The sequence below is a fragment of the Harpia harpyja genome, chromosome 16 (assembly GCF_026419915.1).
Source record: "Harpia harpyja isolate bHarHar1 chromosome 16, bHarHar1 primary haplotype, whole genome shotgun sequence".
Lineage (NCBI taxonomy): Eukaryota > Metazoa > Chordata > Aves > Accipitriformes > Accipitridae > Harpia > Harpia harpyja.
Genome location: NC_068955.1, coordinates 3,233,565 through 3,251,881, shown reverse-complemented (window position 1 = coordinate 3,251,881; position 18,317 = coordinate 3,233,565). Strand labels below are relative to the sequence as shown.

At 60.8% G+C, this 18,317-nt stretch overlaps 1 protein-coding gene across 13 annotated transcripts in view; it reads right to left on the bottom strand.

Annotated features, from left to right (window-relative positions):
- The window catches only part of MACF1 (microtubule actin crosslinking factor 1), a 147,007-nt gene that overhangs the window by 112,188 nt on the left and 16,502 nt on the right, over positions 1–18,317 (bottom strand). Inside the window, exon 1 of one of the 13 annotated variants that reach the window (XM_052810707.1) lies at positions 5,333–5,679. The exons of 11 other annotated variants lie outside the window; for them this stretch is intronic. In XM_052810707.1, coding sequence (XP_052666667.1) covers positions 5,333–5,435 — 103 coding nt within the window. In that variant the 5' untranslated portion in view covers positions 5,436–5,679. Of the gene's footprint in view, positions 1–640; positions 1,057–5,332; positions 5,680–18,317 lie in introns of those variants that run through there. One more of the 13 variants, XM_052810709.1, reaches the window with a different exon arrangement.

Sequence of the window (18,317 nt, the reverse complement as noted above, 5' to 3'; positions counted from 1 at the left end):
ATGTTTCAGCCCGGGCTCCCCAGCCACGCTGCGTGTCCTGCCTGGATGGCCCCACGTCCCCCCTTCTTGGGGTGGGGGATCACTGGGGGGGTCCCTGCACTGGCAGGGCAGCTATAGCCCCGGGGGCCCTTGGGACCCCCCTCCCCACGTCTCAATCCACGCAGATTTGAAAGCACGATCTAACATCCATCCTACGGCTTCCCCCATCCTAAAGCACCGCGGTAAAACATGCGGCGCACCGCCGGGACGTCACCTCCCCTGCGTCCTGCTCCGTCCCCCAGCCAAGGCACGTAACCAGGTGCCAAAAACCATCCGCCAGTTGAACTACAGCCGCCCTCGCTCCCCACCCCGCCAGACTCTGGCCTCGGCACGTCTTCCCGAGACGACGCGGCCGAGTTCACGGAGCTGCCGCCTGGTACCGCCGGCCGCCGCCTGCAATAGGAAGCCACGTCACCCCCATGTGCTTTTAGGGACCTTTCCCGCACCCAACTCCCCCGAAGCCGCGATGCTGGATCCCTTCCCAACCCCGGCGTTAACCTGGGGTGGATAAAGCCCGAGCCGTCCCCTGGCTGCAGCGCAGCACCGGCGGCACGGCGGGGGCTGCCCGCAGGCTGGGAAGGAGAGGGCAGCGGGTACTAACCGATGCAGCACATCCGGCACACCAGGCAGGCGCTCAGCCGCCTCTTCTCCCCGGAGAGATGCCGCCTTTCCATTGCCCGAGCCCGGGATGGGGGAGCGCTGGGTCCCAGCAAAGCAGCGGCTGCCTCCCGGCTCCTGGGGAAGGGTCTTCTGGCGGTATCACCCGCTCGCCGACCTTGGCCCCAGTGGGTGCCGGTGGGTGACTTCTCGGCCGCAGCTCCTCCCACCGCGCCACTTCCTATACCCGCTGCCCCCGGCACGGGCACCAGCCGTTCCTCCTCCGGGACATCACCGCAAACCCCGCCGCGACGCCAACGGCCGCTTCGCCCGCCTTTCCCTCGCTCCTCACGCTTCTCCGGGTGCTCCCGGTCGAGGGTGCCGCCGGCGCGGCAGCTCCGTGCCAGCAAAATCCTCGCCGTCCCGATGGCCGGCAAAGCTGCTCAGAAAGCTGCCGGTGAAGAAGGGGAGAGCTGCTCCCTTCTGCAAGCGAGCACGAGTCGGTGCAGAGTGCGGCGGGGAGCGCGGTGCAGCTCCTGGCAGCAGCGAGCCGGCGGGCTGGGGGTGCGGACGCAGGTTCACCCCGCAGAGCTGGGCACTGCCCCGCTGGCAGGCTCTTGGCTTGTTTTTCCTCGTCTTGTTTTCCAGTTAATTGCACTGGGGACGGGAGGGACAATGCTGGGCTGTTCTCCCTGCTCCCGCCTGCTCGCCCGCAGCTTCTTCCCAAATCATTTCCCGGGGCCGAAGTGCCGGAGCCAGGACCCTGCTGCAACCCCGCTCGGCACGCGGGGAGATAACGGGGGCCTCCTTATCACCACCTCTCTTCCTTTTCTTCTAAATATAATCCCTCTGCAGACCTTCTGCCGGCAGGAGCCCTGCTGCTCCGGCCGGGAGAGCGAGAGGAGCCCAGGCTGCTGCCGGGGGAAGGTGGGAACACGTCCCCGAGCATCGGCAGGGAGCACGCGGGGACGGGGGCACGTCACCGAGTCCCACACGGAAAGTCTGCAGCAAGGCACCGGATCCGGGGGGGGTGCCCGCAGGCCAGCGGCTCCTTGGCATGCTCTCCCTCTTCCCATCTCCTGCAGAAATAGGGGTTTTTCCTCCTTTTTTTTTTGCCCCATCTCACCACGTTTGGGTGGTTCCTGGGCTCTAACCAGATTACACCTCCCCACCCTGCACCCGTGCTATCATCTGAGCTAATAATAATGCCCGGTTACTGCTTACTAACAATATTAAGGCATTGCAAGCTTATCTCTCCCAGGCTAATCTTTTCCAGAGTCACCCTGATAAGCAACTTGTTGCAACCCCCCCATGTTTGTCCTCTCCCCTGTCTAGCAGGGGGGCAGTGGCCCCAGCCACCGAGAACCAGGGACAGCAAACAGAGGAGATGGCCCGGGGAAGCAGGCAGGCAGGGCACGGCCAGAGGGAAGGTTACAGTGGCTGGAGGAAATCTGCACCGCTCCGAAGACAAACCAGCGGCAGGCGAGGGCAGGAGAGGCCGACTGCGGAGCCTCGGGTCCTCTCGCACAGAGGACATGGAACAAAGGCTGGTGGCAGTGACGCAGGGAACATCGTCGGCAAACGGAGACCCTGCTGCCAGCAGCACCCGTGAAAAACAGACTCCTTAACTGAACAATGCCTGCGTGCCACACAACCATTCGACACCAGCGCTGCTGATGCTATTGGAGCCGCACGGATGCTTCCAGCTGCGAAGTGCTTTCGTGTTGCTGCTTTCCCAAGACAGGTCAGGCTCGCAGAGATGAAAACCTGGACGAGCCAGGCAAGAACCCAGCCTGAGCCCAGCTGAGCCACAGCCATGCCATCCCTGTCTCCATCCCTGCCCAGGCAGAGCCCAGCCCTGGGGCGCAGGGACCACTGCGGGACAGCCCAGGAATGCTCCCAGACCTGCCCCAGCTGCTCCCCAGTGCAAGCAAGGAGCAGGGTTCAGCTGCCTGCATCTCAGGCCCAAACCTCTGCAGGACCACGCGTGCTGTATAATTCCCTCCCCACCTCCTCTCCCACCATGGCACATCAGAGCGCAGCCCACCACATTCCCAGAAACAGGGATCCCAAAGGCACCAGGCCACCGTGCGCTCTCCGCTCCGGCAGCACGAATCCTCCGCGGAGCGGCCAGAAGCAGCAGGGACCAAGGAGCAGAGACGGTTGCACAAGGGGAAGGTGGGTTTTGAGGTTTTCCCACTGCTGTCAGTCCCCCAGGTGAACCCAGCTAGCGAGAGGGAATGGCAAAAACCATCCTGCCCCACAGCTGGTTTCCAGCACCCCGAAACCTGGGGCATCCCTGAGCGTGGGAAGAAAAACTCCCACTCCCCGTCTCGCCGGACCCTGGGGCCCCCAGGCACTGGCCATCATCACGGGGAGGGCTCCCACAGGCGCCGGGTGCCAGACACCCTCCCACCACCACCACAACACCCTGCACAGACATTTTTCCCCCCCCCCTCCGTTTGCCTGCAGCAGCCTCTGTCCTGGCAGCCTGCCTGTCCCCAGCAGCTCCCAACACGCCTGGCTGGGAGCTGCCGCTCCCCCCCCCAGGATCTCTCCTCCATCATTGCTGGCCTTGCTCACTGTCAGACTCCATCACCGTTCACCTTCTCCTGCCTCCGGCTGCTGCTGCAAGAGCCCGGTCCCAGTCCCGCCAGCGCCCGGGACTGGGACCGCCGATGCTCCCCCAGGATGGCCCTTTGCCATCCTTGGGAGGGAGCCTGGGGGCAGCTGGGGGGGTTCAGTGTCCCCCACCAGCTCCTTCAGCCTGCTGGAATAAAGCCTGGAATCGGCTCCCAAGCTTTCTGCTCCTGCTCATTAATTCCTGGTAAAGCCGAAGGAATACGGGAGATGTCGGACGGGGTCCTGCGCTGGACGAGCTCGCAGAGATCTTGGGGATATCTCCGAGCCCACGCTCAGCGTGAAAGTAGTTCTGCGCATTAAACAGCAAGAGCCAGCGTTGGGGTGAAGGAGGGTTTTGTTACGTATAAATGCTTAGAAACAAATTTTTAAAGCATTGAAACCCATCGCTTTCACTTTGTACTCCTTCAAGGCAAGCAAAGAATGGGAATGCACTTTTTTTTTTTTTTAACGTGGTACTTTTAAGATGGGGGATATGCAAAAAACCTGTCTGGCTCAGGAGCACGAAGCATTTAAAATGTGCTGGCTGCCAACTTGTGGGCTGACATAATCCATCATGACAACAGAGCCGACCAGGCAGGATTTACAGAGCCTTTTGAAATAGGGAGAGGAAACGGTGCCTGATTCAGCCTGGAAGAATGTACAAAAGATACCTGCGATGGAAAACTATCCAGCACTCGGATATTTAAAGAGGGAGACACCTGAGAAGTGGTGATGCAAAGGAGACCCAGGCAGATGCTCGGCAGAGCTGGGCGAGCATCGCAGGGCAACAAAACCTGCTGCAAGATGACCCTCATCTTCCAGGATGCCGCACCTGTGGGGTGGATATTACCCGACCTTTACTGGAAAGGAGCGATGAAGAAAAAAACAGATATTGAATATACTTGCTGCTTGCAACACTTGTACCAGGATTTTTTTCCAAAAGGGATGGATTTCTGTTGGGTGAAACAGCGAGTCGGCGCAGTACGGGGGCAAGGAGCTCGGAGGAGACAGTCACGTTGGGAAGCGGCCAGGAGGTCCCTAGATGGAGCCAAGCACGTCGCTGCACAACACTGCCCGGACACCGAGATAATAATTAAGTGGACGAGGGACGGCGGGTCAACAGGAGGAATTGCAGCAAGGCTGGGTTTAGTGGGTAACAGGGTGCATTTCTGCGCAGCGGCACACTTGTGCAACTCAGTCTCGATATCCCTCTCCCAGTAGTTTTGAGGGAGAAAGAAAGAAGCGTATCCCGAAGCAATATTTGGGGAAAAGTCCCTGAGTGCTGCCCAGGCTCTGTGGTCCCGCTCCTTTGCACAGAAAAAGTGGAAGAAAAGGGGGAATTGGTCACGGACGCGGGGAAAAGGCCCCATGCAGAGGCACAGGCGAGAACAAGCCCTGCTGGAAAAAAAGAGGGAGGAATCAAAACAAACAAATCCCAGGAGGAAGAGGTCGGGACAGAGAAGGAGTTATTGAGTCCTCGTCCGGGGCCCGCAGCTATCGCACATCCCTGTAACGAATCCTCGCCCTCCTCAGGCAGTGGTCATGTGCAAACCCTATTTTGGGAAACTGAGGCAGGGTCAGCCCCAGCTGCTCAGCGAGCCGGTGCCAGCGCCAGGAGGAGCACCGGGGCCGCGTCTTGCCGCTGCCGGTGGCTAACCCAGACGCTGCTGTCACGGTGAGGGGTGGGAGGGACGCCCGCCCGTGCCGGGGCAGCAGCCGGGAGGCAGAACACCAGCCACGTGTCGCGGGCTTGTGCCGAGACAAAAAGCAGCCTCGTCCCCAGTGAGACACCCCCCCATCCCAGCCGCTCCCACCCCCCCTCCAACGCCTGCCAGGAACGGGTGGCGAGACCAAATTTAAGCACCCAAACCTCTGCCCCCCACCCCGCCACGGGGACCAGGGCCACCGGGAGGATCCCCACCGCCGCGTCTTCCTCCCTCCTCCCCACCGGCCACGTCTGTCCCTGCCCGTGCCGCCGTCACGGCTCTTGGGGAGGGAAAATAAGCCGTGACCCTTGCCGGCGGCACGCCGGCCATCTTAGTGTCTCTCCCCCCACGGCGGGGGCCACCCCTACCTTCTCTGCTCCGGCTCCTCCAGTACAGGACGCCGGCGATGCCCAGGACGTGGCTCAGGACAAAGGCGGCGGGCGGCAGATAGGAGCTCTCCGAAAGAGGCATCGTCTCCTACTCCTGGCCCGCTATCCTGAGCCCGGCTCCAAATTTCTTTCTCCCAAAGCTGCCGCTGCTGCTGGAGCCCAGCATCGCCGGGGGGGGGGCCAAGCCGCTGCCTGCAGAAACTTCCGAAACTTCCTGCCTGCGCCTCTGCCTCCAGCTGGCTGCGCCCCTGGGACGTCCCCGGAGCTGGCAGGGTTTGGGGACAGCCAGCGTCGTCGGGACGGGGCCAGGGAGATTTGGGAGCTCGGGAAGGGGGCGGGTAGAGGGACAAAGCGAGCGTCAGGCCGGCTCAAACATCTTTCCTTGGTGTTCACGCGGCCAAACTTCGTCGTCCCCCCCCCCGCTCCGGGGGGGAGAGACGTCATCTCCTCAATTTCCATTCCCAGCCCCGCTAGAAGGTCGGCCGTGGCTCCGGCAAGGGGGGAATCGGTGGGAGCAGCTGCTGCGTCGGCATCGCGGCAACACCCCGCTCCTCACGGGGGGCTTGGGAGCGGCACGAAACCTCGGCCCCCCCAGCGGGTGACAGTTGGCAGCCCGGTGTCCCCAGCCCACAGACCGCCCGGCGATGCCGACACACCGAGGGCAGCCGGGATCGAGGTGGGGGGCAGCTGGGAGATGCGGGCAGCGCTTCGGTAGCATTCGAATGGCAGCAGGCAGCTGCCTGCTGGGGGCTCGGTACCCTGGGCTGGACCCAGCACCAACCAGTCTGCTTTCCCGGCCAGAGGGGCAAAAGCAAAGGCAACCAAATTTGGGCTTCTGGGAGTCAGCTAGCCCAAGCGCGTTTCCCAAGCCCTCCCTAGATGCCCAGAGATAAATGCTTGAATTGCCAGGACACCCCCGGAGCCCGTGGGGAAATACCCACAAAAGATGCTCTAAGGCAAAAAGCAAAGGTTCATCCACGTCCCGGCCCTTCCTGCAGCCGGGTGCCCCGCTCGCCACCAGCATCGCATCGTGCACAGCGAGACTTTGCAGCCCGACCCCATTTACTAACGGTTAGCACCGTGCTAGGCGTTACTGTGGGAGTTTCGCTTCTTTTCGGAACCGTTTCTGGGAGCGGAGGTACAGAAACGGCACGGGGAAATCGAGAGCGGCAAGCCCTGCTGCGGCACGGTCTTACGTCCCCTGGCCCGTTTGCCGTTGTAACCACAAGCAAACCGGGCAGAGAGGCTCCTTACAAAGCCTGTTTTGCTTTCAGAGCCCATCACGTGCTGGGTCCCCCCGCCAGCTCCTGGGGGAAGAAATTGGCTCTTCGATAGAAAGTTGTACAGAATTAAATGCTCTTTTTTTTGCCTTTACCTTCCCAGAAGGGCTCAGACAAGAGAGGGTTGTTCTGCTGCCGGTGCTCGACGGGAAAGGGGAAAGCCGTTAAGGTGAGGATGGCAAACCTCAGCCCAGCTCAGGCTTTGCCGAGAGCCAGGAGCCCAGGTTTGCGTGTGGCCAGTGCCGGACCGGCCGCCATCCGGCAGCACCGGCTCCGCAGCATGGAATGGTGAAACCACAGGAGGTCCAGGGTGTCACCCAGATGCAAGCAGAGACTTAAATTACATTTATAACCCCATAGCAGCTCCCCAAACACAACAGCCACAAGCTGGCCAGGCCCACCAAGAAAACCATACTGAGCAAAACCCGATAGACCCAAATGTTGCACCGCTCCACAGGGGACCTGCACCACCCGTAACCTCCTAACACCGTTCGGGCTAATGAGACGGGTGATAGAAAATACAGAGAATTACCCCAGGGCTCAGAGCTGTTGCAATATATTTTCCAGAGCTTCAGCCCTGCCCGGATGAAAAATATCCCGGCATAGTTTTCATCTAAAGCAATCTGCTTTCTGTTAAGGCAGGGGAAGCGCTGCAAGAGTAACGACCTGCCGGCAGGCACGAGGCCACCGTAAACGGGCCCGTGGTCCACCCCGAGCGGGGCAAATAGCATCCTTCAAGGCAGACGGCTGCGGATGATGGGGCTGGGACGTGCCGGTGGAAAAGGCTCTGGGAAGCAGGAGCTGGTTTTCCCCATCCCTTTGCCCTGGCTGCGCCCATGGGGAAAGGCACAGCCTGTGCTTCCCAGTGCTGTATACACAGAGGGGCTGATAAAATGCACTGAGCACCGCCAGCTGCTCCAGCCGGACAAGCCTTCGGGGCGAAAGAAACTCTTTAAATATATATAATCATATATAAATATGGGGTTTTTTATCTATATATAAATATATATATAAATAACATATATTTATATATATAAATACATCCCTCCCCTGCACCAGGACACCCCAGGGACATCGGTGGTCCCCCACTTCACCCCACTCAGTTCAACGCTGTCCCCCCCCTTTCCCTTCCACGCTCCCCTTGCCGGCGCCTGCTCGGCACAAGCCAACCCGGCCGCCTCTTGCCGCTGCAGGAAGCCGATAACGGCTGCAGCCCGGCCGGCGGCAGACCCGGGGCTCAAGGAGCCGACGGTGGGTTTTGGGGTGACCCGCTGGGGCTCTGGGGGCCACCCAGCCCCAGATGCAACCGCCGGCCCCCCTGCTCAGCCGCAGCATGAGGCTGCCTTCCTTCCCCCCCCCCCCACCGTGGAAACCACCCCCCACACCCGAAACACAAACAGCTCATTTTAGTTCCTTGCAAGGCAGCTTTTTCAGCTTCGAACGTCGCCTCGGCCCGGAAGGGAAAGGGGTGGGGAGAGGACACGCATCTCCTGCCTGCGCAAGAATTTGGGGAGCGGAGCGGCCCTGCTGCAGGGGGGGGGTCCCCCACCTTGCAGCGCACCCCCCTATTTCACGGGGTGCCCCGCGCAGCATTTTGCAGCCCTGTGCATCACCCAAAACAGCATTACCCCCATCGCTGCCCCCGCAACCCCCTCAGCACCCTGCCTGGGTTTTAGGGTACCCCATGAGATGGCTCTGGGGACACGGGCTGCCCCGGTCCCATGTCCCCCCCCCAGCTCCAGCTCTGCCTCTCGCCCAGAGCTGAGTCACCCCTGGCTCCGGCCAAGTGTTTCGTGTCCAGGGCCGATCCCCTCCTGCCATGCGCCTCCCCGGTGAGTAATGCTCAGCCGACACGGTGGCTGCCGGCTCCGGCATCTCCTTATATGACTTGGGAAGCTGCCGGGCAGCGGCAAACGGGAGCCGGGCACAGCCCGTGCTTCCCTGGCACCGCTTGGGGTACGGAGGCACCCCGGCATCGGGGTGGGCGATGCCGCAGGGATGCTTCTCCGTCCTCTGGGTGCTGTGGCCTCCCAGGAGACAGCCGAGGTCCCAAGGGCTCCGGCCAGGGACATGTGTCCCAGCCCCGGGAGGTGGCAGCCAGGTGGCACTGTCGAAATGCCGGAGCGGGCATCGCCGGATGGTGCTGGGGATGGCGGCCAGAGCCAGAGCTGGCACCCAGCAGCACGGTACCTGGGTGAAGCATCTCTCCAGGGCTCTGCCTGGACCCCCTTTGTGCCCAGGGCAGACTGGGGTGGTTGCCAGTGTCCCCCCAGCCAAGCCCACCGAAGTCTCTCCCATTGCCTGCAGCAGGCGCCACTGGATGTGGAAGCGGCTGTGAGCGCGCTGGGGGACCCTGTGGGGTTTTACAGAGGGGCTTCTCTGCCCCAAATGGGGAGCAGGGTCACCCCACCCTGGGCAGGGGACACCCCACTCCCCACAGCGGGGTAAAGGGCCAGCAGCAGTGCTGAGCACACACAAACTCATGACCGCAGTACAGGAGACGGGTTTCCTGCCGCGCTTCCTCTGCGATGCTTTCCCCTTTGTGTTGTTTTTTCCTCCTTTCTGGGAGCTTTGAGGGCAAATCTCAGCCGCTTACGGCAGCGGCTGAGAATTGCCGAGGAGGGGAAGGAGACTCTGGGTTTTAGATCAGGGATGCCCAGGTAAATCGCAGACACGCATCGCCCGCTGCTCCCCAAGGGCAGGTCCCGCTCCAGAGCCGGGCGAGGAGCCCGGCTCGGCTCTGGCCTCCGTGGGGGCCAGTGCTTGAGCAAAGCCACTGCACCCCTAGCCAGGGGACCAAACGCACGCCCCGCACCGGCGTTGAGCCAAGGTTGACGTTTCCCCCTGGACCACGGCTTTTTCCCCCTCCAAAACCTCAGGACGCTTCTTCCAGAGCCTGGCTAAACCCGTGGCATTGCATCCTCCTTATAAAGAGCAGCAAACGCTGCCGTGGACGGACAGACAGCTCAGCAAGACGCATCCCCGGCTGCTGAGTGCATCCCCATGTGCCGGCGCACCCCCTTTTGCCGGCAAGCACAGGCAGAGCCCTGCCGGGGTGCGGGGGCTCGCTCCACCCTGCCCGCGGCGCCAGGAGCCATGGGAAAGAAAAGCAAGAACAAAGATGACGTTTCTTGTGAGCCGGGCTATTAAAAACAAGGTGGAATGAGGCAGGTCGCGGCTCCCAGCACTGCCCAGCACATCCCCGCAGGACGAGCTCCTCCGCTTCGACTAAAAAACCTCTTCTGCTGCCGGTGAATCACCCGCCCATGCGTGTGCAGGCAGAGCCGCCGATCCCCTTGCCATCCAGCGGGCTCCGACGCCGGGCCCTGCCCGCACGCCTCCGGCTCCTGGCGGAGCGGGCGCATTCCCTGCATTCAACATTTCCTTCTGGCTTTCATCATCCCGCAGTGGCCGCTGCCCCACCAAGAGGGATTGGGGACAAGTCTGCAGGGTCCCACACCGGTCCCTTGGCATCACCGCTAAACTCCAGGGTTGCAAAAGGTCTGAAAAAACTGGGACTATGAAACCTCCCAGTCAGCAACGCTCCTTGTGGCCCTGAAAAAAACCACCTCCCAAACACCGGTTTTTGTGCAAGCAGGGCCTTTGGCCCAGGAGAAGTGTCTGTGCGAAGGTTGAGGCACACTTCATGCTTGCACAGGGAACTCAAGCTGGGCTTACTGGTAACGACCAGGGCAGCCCCATCCAGCCCAGGGTTTGGGGGCTGTTCTGCACCAGCCCCCTCCCCAGACCAGCATCTGCACCGAGAGGGCAGCAGAAGTGAATATTTAACTGCAAATCTCTCGGCAGAGGAGCTGCCCGTGCTGCCAAAGGTCAGCTGGATGCGGCAAAGCAAGGGAAGAGGGAAGGGGGCTGCACGGGGGGAGCCTCGGACCCCCCCGTCGCCATCAGCAGTAAAATCTGAACTCCGAGGAACCGGGGAAAGGAAGTGCTGATGACAAGAACGGAGACGTTCTCCTTTCCAGCAGACGTCTGAGCACCAAAATAAGAATTATATCTTAAAAAAAAAAAAACAAACAACGATGACTTCCCTTCCCACAGCAGAGTCACTGCCCTGCAGCCGGCGATGCTTCGGGGCGGCGGGGGAATGTGGGACAGGACCCCGAGGATCACCTTGCTGCTGGGAGATGGAGGCAGAGGGCAGAGATAAGATGGTTTGAGGAAAGGCTGGAAGCAAACATCATTCCTGCCAGTTTTCATTGTGCAAAGCAAACAGCTGAGCTGGACTACCACCTGCTCACGGCTTAATCATTCCCCAGCAGCACAGCTCAGCATTAACTCTTGCTCCCAGGCAGGAGTGGAAATCCCCCAGCACACCAGCAGTTACGAGGTCTACGGGAATGTGACATCCCAACTGGGGCTGTCCAAGGGAACTGACTCAGATGGGATGGACGGTGCCAACGGGAGGACCCAGGGCCTCAAGAATCTCCGAAATAACCCAAAAGGAGACCGTTTCCCTTCACAGCACCAGTGGGGAGGTTCGCCCAGCCCGCCGCAGCTCCTGCGGGAAGAACAACCGGCATTCCCAGGGCACCGGCACGGAGCTCCAGCCTCCTTTCCTTGGTGGGCCTTGCTTTTTGGTGCTCCAGGCTCAGCACCTTTCCCAGGGGCACCCATAGCCGTCAGCACTGCCGGTCCTGCTGCCCCCAGCGCAGGCAGGGTGCCCACCCCTCCACACATCCCCCAAAGTGACCCGAGACCCCCCCCCTCTCCCACAGCACGGACTCCAGCAGATCCTCGCACCCAGCCAGCAGCTTTGCCAAGCCACGTGCATGCAATGCCATCCTAGACACGTCTTATTCAGACCCTTTCCAACACTGCCCGGGCTTCTGAACCCTCCCTCTTGGCCCGAAAGCAAGCACGTCACGCCGAAGAGGTGGTGAGCGTGATCTCACCGCTTCTTTCCCGGTGTTAAAAACCTCCATCAATCTGCCCGCCCGCCTCCCCAGATGACTGCTGAGGCCGTTGCGTTTTTGCTGATGCAGCGGTTCTGGCATTATTTCATCGCTTCCCACTTCTCAGAAGCTTCTCCTGGTTTGTCACCCCTCCGAGGACGCTGGCAGGGAGCCGTACCGCGCTTGCTCATTAAATGATGCCGTGATCCGGGAAAGCACTGAACCCCACTGAGCTGGCATTGACTCGGTGGCATTGCCTTGCAAGGAAAGGGCAGGGGACGGGGACAGGCAGCGGCTGGGTACCGACGCACGGACAAAAACTGCACGTCAGGAGGCAGACGGCCAAGCGGCGAGGGCAGCTCTGGATGTACAGGGAGCTGCCGGGTAAGAGGGAGGAGGTGAAGCCGGTGCTGGAGGTGAGGAGAATGAAGACGCACGGGGGAGGAACAGCAAAGGTCTCCCAGCAGAAAACACTCCGGCTTTTTGGGAGTGAGCAACATCATCCCGGCTCTGAGCAGGGAGAAAAGCTTGCTCGCACGCCCACGTGCAAGAGGACACACACGTCTGCACGCTTTCCCAGGGGCCTGTGCTGACACGGTGAGGTGGCATCTTTCCCAGGCTGAGGGAGGAGGAGGAAGGCGATGCCATCTCCAGGTCCCTCCCTGCCCCTCCGGCCACGGGGACAACGCCGCACAACACCTCCACAGAGCCGCTGTCTCCACGGCTGGGTAAACTCCCGCTCCGTAATTCCCAGCACGCCCCGACGGCACCTCAGCGGAGAGAAAGCCGTGCAAAAAAACAAAACAAAACAAAGACACACCAAAAAAGGCCCACCGCATGATTTGATGGAAGCCCTGGCAGAGGCGAGCAGCAGAGCCCCGTGCCGGAGAGCAGCCCAAGCCCTGGTCGCATCCTGCACCCGCTTCCACCGCCTAGCACAGGAGTTGAGCACCAGTAAATAATACCCCGAATCCTAGAAAAATCACCCAAATGAAGTCCCAGGCCCCAGCCCCTCCCAGAAGACCCAGACCCCGCGGCAGCGCGGACGGCTGGGGTGCGCAGCTGCACCCCAGCACAGCCGAGGACCGCGGGGAGCCGGGTCGGAGCCACGGCGGTGGGATCGTCATCGGCCGCTCGAGGCCAAGCTTTGCTCTTCCCACAGCAGCGGCTTAGGGAGCAGGAAAGCCGGGGGGGGGGCGGAGGGATCGCCGGCATCAAAACTCCTTTTCTACCAGCTAACAAAAGGCCCGGTGTCTCCGCAAAGAGGCTTGTTATTCCAACGCCAACCAAAGGCTGCTTGGCAGCGGGAGAAATGGGAAAACGTTAGGCTAGTGGGAACTGGCTACGCTTTGTCTGGAGCACGCTTGGGCGCCGTGTTTGCACAAGCTCCACGCAGCAACTCGCGACGCGCGCGGGGGTGTCGGGCTCTCCCCGACCGGGCTGCCCCGGCTCCGTCCGGACCCCCTCGCCCCGCTCCCTGCGAACAGCGATGCAAAACAGCAAGAGAAGGCGGCGAGGGGAGCTCGCAGCCCAAGCGTGCAGCCCAAGCGCGCACCCCGCAGCCCAAGCGTGCGGTCCATGCTGCTGGTAGGAAGCCGTGTCCCTTCTTTTTGCTGCCTTCAACCCCCCAGTTGTGCCCAAGAAGCTGCCCAGGGTTTGACTGGCCTCACCGTGCTGCAAGCACGAGGACAGCTGGGGGGACCCACGAACCCCCCCAGCCTGCTCGGGACAGGAGATGTGCAAAGCCCCGTCTTAGAAATGGAGGTCAAAGAGAAGGAAGCAGCCGATTCTCTCATTTTCCTCTGCAAATGGAGGGCAGGCAGGCAATCTTGAGCCCTGATCTCATTAGATGTCCCAAACTAAGCAGTGTGAAACCTGATTAGCGCCGTGCGGGAGGCGGGCGAAGGGGCGGCAGCTTGCTCTGCCAGCCAGCCCCAGCACCCTTCGACCGAAGACGCGGGGTCCCGGCGTGCCGAGGAAGCCAGGGCTGGGGAGCAGGGCACCCAGAGCTCCCTCCCCACAGCACCCTGCGCCCACCCGGGATCTGGATGTGGCCCTGGTCCTTCCACGCTCGCTTGCCCGGAACGTGAACGCTCCCAGAGATCACACCCGTGGATTCAGCCGGGGCTTTACTCGTGGCTGCGCTGTGCTCTGAAGCGATGCTTCATCCCCGGCTGCTGCCACCGGCTCCTGGCCGGGCCGGCCTTGGCGTGCAACAGCAGAGAGGAATTTGGGATTAAAAAAACAAAACAAAACAAAACACTAAACCAAACAGGGGAAGGCAGGAGCCTGAAACCTCTGTTCCCTAGAGACCCGCTCTCCCACAGAGAAACTTAATCCCCATTAAAAACCAAATGAAATAATCCAGTTGCTAACATTGCCCTGCCTGCTTCATTCAAGCACCAGCGCAGCACCAGATCTGCTGGATCCCACCAGCCTAGCCCAAGCCCATCAGATGCTCTTAGGAGGGCTGAGCTGGACCTTTCTGGAGCAAAAACCCTCTCTGGCACCTTGAAGCTGTGGTGGGAGAGCTGTGAATCGCCGGGGATCCTCAGTTCGGGCACAGCCCCCAAATCCCCCCAGCCGGCCGTGGTCCCCAGGGGACACCCTCATAGGGTGACCGTGCCAGAAGAAATGTGCCCAGGGAGCAACTGGCCGCGTCCTCGCCCCCGTCACGGGGAGACAGGGCTGGGAGAGCCACATGCCGGAGGAACCGAAACCCACCGGGGCCTCCGCCCGCACTGGCCAAGGCAGATGGTAGCCCTGGATCTCTTATCGCACCCGGCCACCTTGGGCAGCCCCGGCCCGGGCTGCTCCTCGGGGAAGCCATCACATGATGGGACGAAAGCAAACGGCGACAGCGGTGCACAGGGATGAGCTGTGGCACCGCTCCGGCACCGACCCCGAGGAATGTGCCAGGGCACGATGCTGCTCCTGCCCCGATCCCCCGCATCCCTCCGGCAGCAGGGTCAGCATGTTACACCTAAAAAGCCCTCTTTTTTTAATAGCAGAAACTCAGCGGAGCCGGGCACACGCGTGATGCAGAAGTGGTAGGAACAAGCATGGACCGACTCACGGCTGCCTGGCCACGGGGAAAATCTGAGCCCTGTTCCCCTGGGGAAAACACGCGGCAGCGACAAGGTCAGATGAAGCCAGGAGATTAGCCAGTGTGCACGGGAGAAGGACAAGAAGATGCTGGATTTTATCTGGCTGCCAGGTAAACAACAAACTCCTCAAAGCGAAGCCAGCCATCCTCATGCCACCAGTAAAACTAACCCAGCAATAAATTTGTAACCAAATGGGTTTCCTGACCCAAGTCCAAGGCTCTCATCACCTCGGGGCTGTGACAACCGCTGACCCGGGAAACCCGAGATGGAGACTGCGTGGAAAGGCTGGGTGACCCCAAACCCACCGGGGCAGCGGTTGTTGGGGCAGGGTCCGTCCCAGAACAGCATCCTTTGTCCCCAGCATGGAGCGAGGGGATCCGACAGGGCCTCCCAGTCCCATTCCAGCCAGGCGGGCACAGGGATGCTCTCCAAGCCCTTCGCCCGGACCCGGCAGGGCTGACAGGGATGGATGCTGGCACCACGCCGGGGGTCAGGGGCCTGGACTTACACACACGGACATTTACATATGAAATGCTCCCAGCTCCAATATCCGCTGCTGTCTCCACCTCCCTGGGGAGATGAATAGAGATGAGGGGGGAGAAGGGAAAAGAAACCTCTCCAGCAATAAAACCTTCTTTTCCTCCAGCTTTGTCCAGCCCCGCAGCTCAAGGGCAGGCTGGCTGGGGCTGCTTTCAGCGCTGAAGAGCACACTTAGATACACGGCAAATGCCAAACCGCAACCGCGAGATGCATGGCACAGCTGTCTCCGTGCCAGTGGGCATGGCAGAGCTAACCATAACCGCCTGCAAAGGTGGGCACCCCTTCTGCACTTGGATGCACAGGGAAGCATCCCAGCAGTGCAAAAGGGGCGGTTGTGCTGGCTCAAAGAGCCATCTTGCCTCTCCCGAGCATCCTCTGCCTCTTCCCTGCCTCCCCTGCCCACGACACGGTTTCCTCCTCCGTCTCCCTGCCTGCACCACTTTCTGAATTAAAGCCACAAAGGGCTGCGGTAAACAGGGCTGGTGACAGCCAGCGAGTCAGCATCGCTCAGGCTAGAGGCAGCAAAACAGACCAAAACCTGCAGATTTGGCTTCTTGGGGACTTGCCACACTTGTTTTTGCGTTCCCATTACAGGCTTACAAGAACGGAGAGAGAAAGTGCCATGAGCCGGGATGCAGGAGCCAGTGCAGGCAGCCAGTGTTCCCGACAGGGCTCTGGGCAGCACCTGGAGGAGGGAAGGCTGCCAGATCAGCTCCTGCAACCAGTCACCTTGTAAACGCTATTAATAATGTCATCTCGGCTCCTCGCACCTCGTTCTCGCAGGCAGGAGGGGAATTTGCCAAGCTGCAGCTGGAGACGGGGCCCAGAACCTCCTGCACAAGCACGGGTGCCTTAGCAGTGGCCCCAAAATGCAGAGTGGGGTCACTGGTACCCAAGCCCAGTACCCATTTGTGCTCCAGCTGCTGAGGGGTTGCAGATGGGGGGACAAGCACGGCCACGGGACGGAGCCGGCCAACATCCCCGGCGGAGCACGGCACACCCAGCCGGCACACGGCAACTCCGGGCTCCTTTTACATTGATTCCCAGTGCCAGCTGCAGCGAGGCTCAGGAAAAATTTATGATGGACACCGCGCCAGCATAAGAAAGTGAATTATATTACTCCCGGACACAATAACTCAGGGCAGCTGTCAGCCACAGAGCTGCGGGATTAACCCTTTGCGTCAGCCCCAGCAGTGGCAAGGGAGGGTGGGGAGGCTGCCAGCCCACTGGGTGACAACTCCCTTGGCTCCCTGCGAAATTAAACACTGAATTGATTCACCTTTGTTATACAGCGGGATCAGCTGGTGAAGCCCAGCCATGCTGAGGCAGCGCCGTAAAAAGGGACGAGTCAATAAGACTTATTAGATGACAGGCGATGGCATCCCGGGTGCCTTCTGCTTTCCTCTCCGCCTTCCTTCTAGGAGGCGAATCCCAATAGCTGGCTGCAGCAGGATGAGGCTGGCTAGGAGTCCCAGAGCAAAAAGCTCCTCTGACAGCAGGGAAGGAAAAAAAATAAAGAAAGAGGGGGGAAAAAAGCAAGGAAAGCATCCCCTCCTACTGTAGCCGGAGCACCAGGTAAACCGAGCTGCTCTCCTGCTGCCCCTGTGCCCGTAGCCCGGGCTCGCTGCCTGCTGCAGCGAAGACAACGGCCGCCGGCCTCCAGCCACCTGCCAGGGGCCAGCCCAGCACGATCGGATGTCGCAGCTGGCTCTGCAGGGACAGCCTGCGAGGTGGGAGAGGGCAGAGTATCAGGAAAGAGTTTTGGAAAGAAGGAGCGAGGGGGGAAAAGCACCGATCTGCACCCAGGTGCCACCGTGCACCCACGGCTGGCGGGACCCACACAGGCAAAAACACCCTCACCGAAGCCGGATCAGCCCCTGACCCATGGGAGCAGCAGCCAGCTCCTCTCCCTTTGGCAGGATTTTGAGCTCAATTTCTTTTCCAGTTGTTATTAGCAAATCAGCTTCCCCTGCCTCCCTGCGTTACTTATGAGGCTGGGTGAGCTGCTGCCCCAGCGCTCGCTTTGTGCCCAGACACACCGCTTGAAATCCAAATAAAAGACAAAAGAGGGAAGTGAAGCGGAGCCATGGAAAGCACCACCCCTCCCGCCTGCCTCCATGGGAAGCCAGCGACTCCTCGATGTCCCAGGGGTACTCGATTTGCCTCAATCGGCGATCGATGGCAGATGGTCGGACTCTGCTGGAGCCCTCGGAGGAGGCGATGCCGGAGCGGCTCAGCCTCTCTCCATGCTGCACATCCACACCGCGGAGGGTAAAAAAAAAAAAAAATACCTTTCAGGGTGCCAAGTCCGTCCAGGAACTTCTTGTACTTCTCCGAGTTCATTTTCTAGCCGAGCCCACCGCGCTCCTCAGCTGGGCAGCATCAGGGCGCCTGCGAGCCCCAGCCGCCGTCACCGGCTCAGCAGCCCCACCGGCCTCGCCGCCGTCGCCCTTTGACCACCAGCGAGTCCGGCTGCGGCACAGCCCTCGCGTTTCCTTATTTGATGAAGCACATTAAAACCTCCCATGGCCGAGGCCACCCCCCTTTTGTGCAAATGAGCCCAGCACTAACAGCTAGTGCCCTGCACCATCAGGGCTCCCGGCATCCCTTACCCCTCCCCAGCTCCACGCCGGAGGTTTCAGGGATTGTATGTCCTCGGGATATTTCCAGCAAGGAGCACGTTCGAGGGAATTGGGAGGGGAAGGAAAAAAACCCAACAGGCTTTAAGACTGGCAGGCAGAAGATGGGGAAAACGCAGTCAGTGGGCAGAGCGCAGGGTCCCTGTCCTCATGGGAAAAGCCACCCTGGTGACTCTGACAGCAGGCCACCAGCCTGGGAGAAGCCACCAGAAAAGTGCCATAAAGTGATGGAAAAAAAGGGCCAGGTGAGACCCCGGAGCAGGTGGGGGTCGGATCCCTCCTGCCTTTGCCCCCAGTGCTCACCACGTGCTCACCCCACACCGGCAGCAAGGCGCTTTCAGAGCTGAAAAGGAGATTTACTGGTTTTAAAGGCATTTCTGGCAGCAGGAGCCAGCCCAGCATGATCCGAGGGGATCCGAACGCCCACCCTGCTCATTGCTCCCCTTCGGCAGGACGGGTGTCCACCGGGCACGTCCCAGGACTTC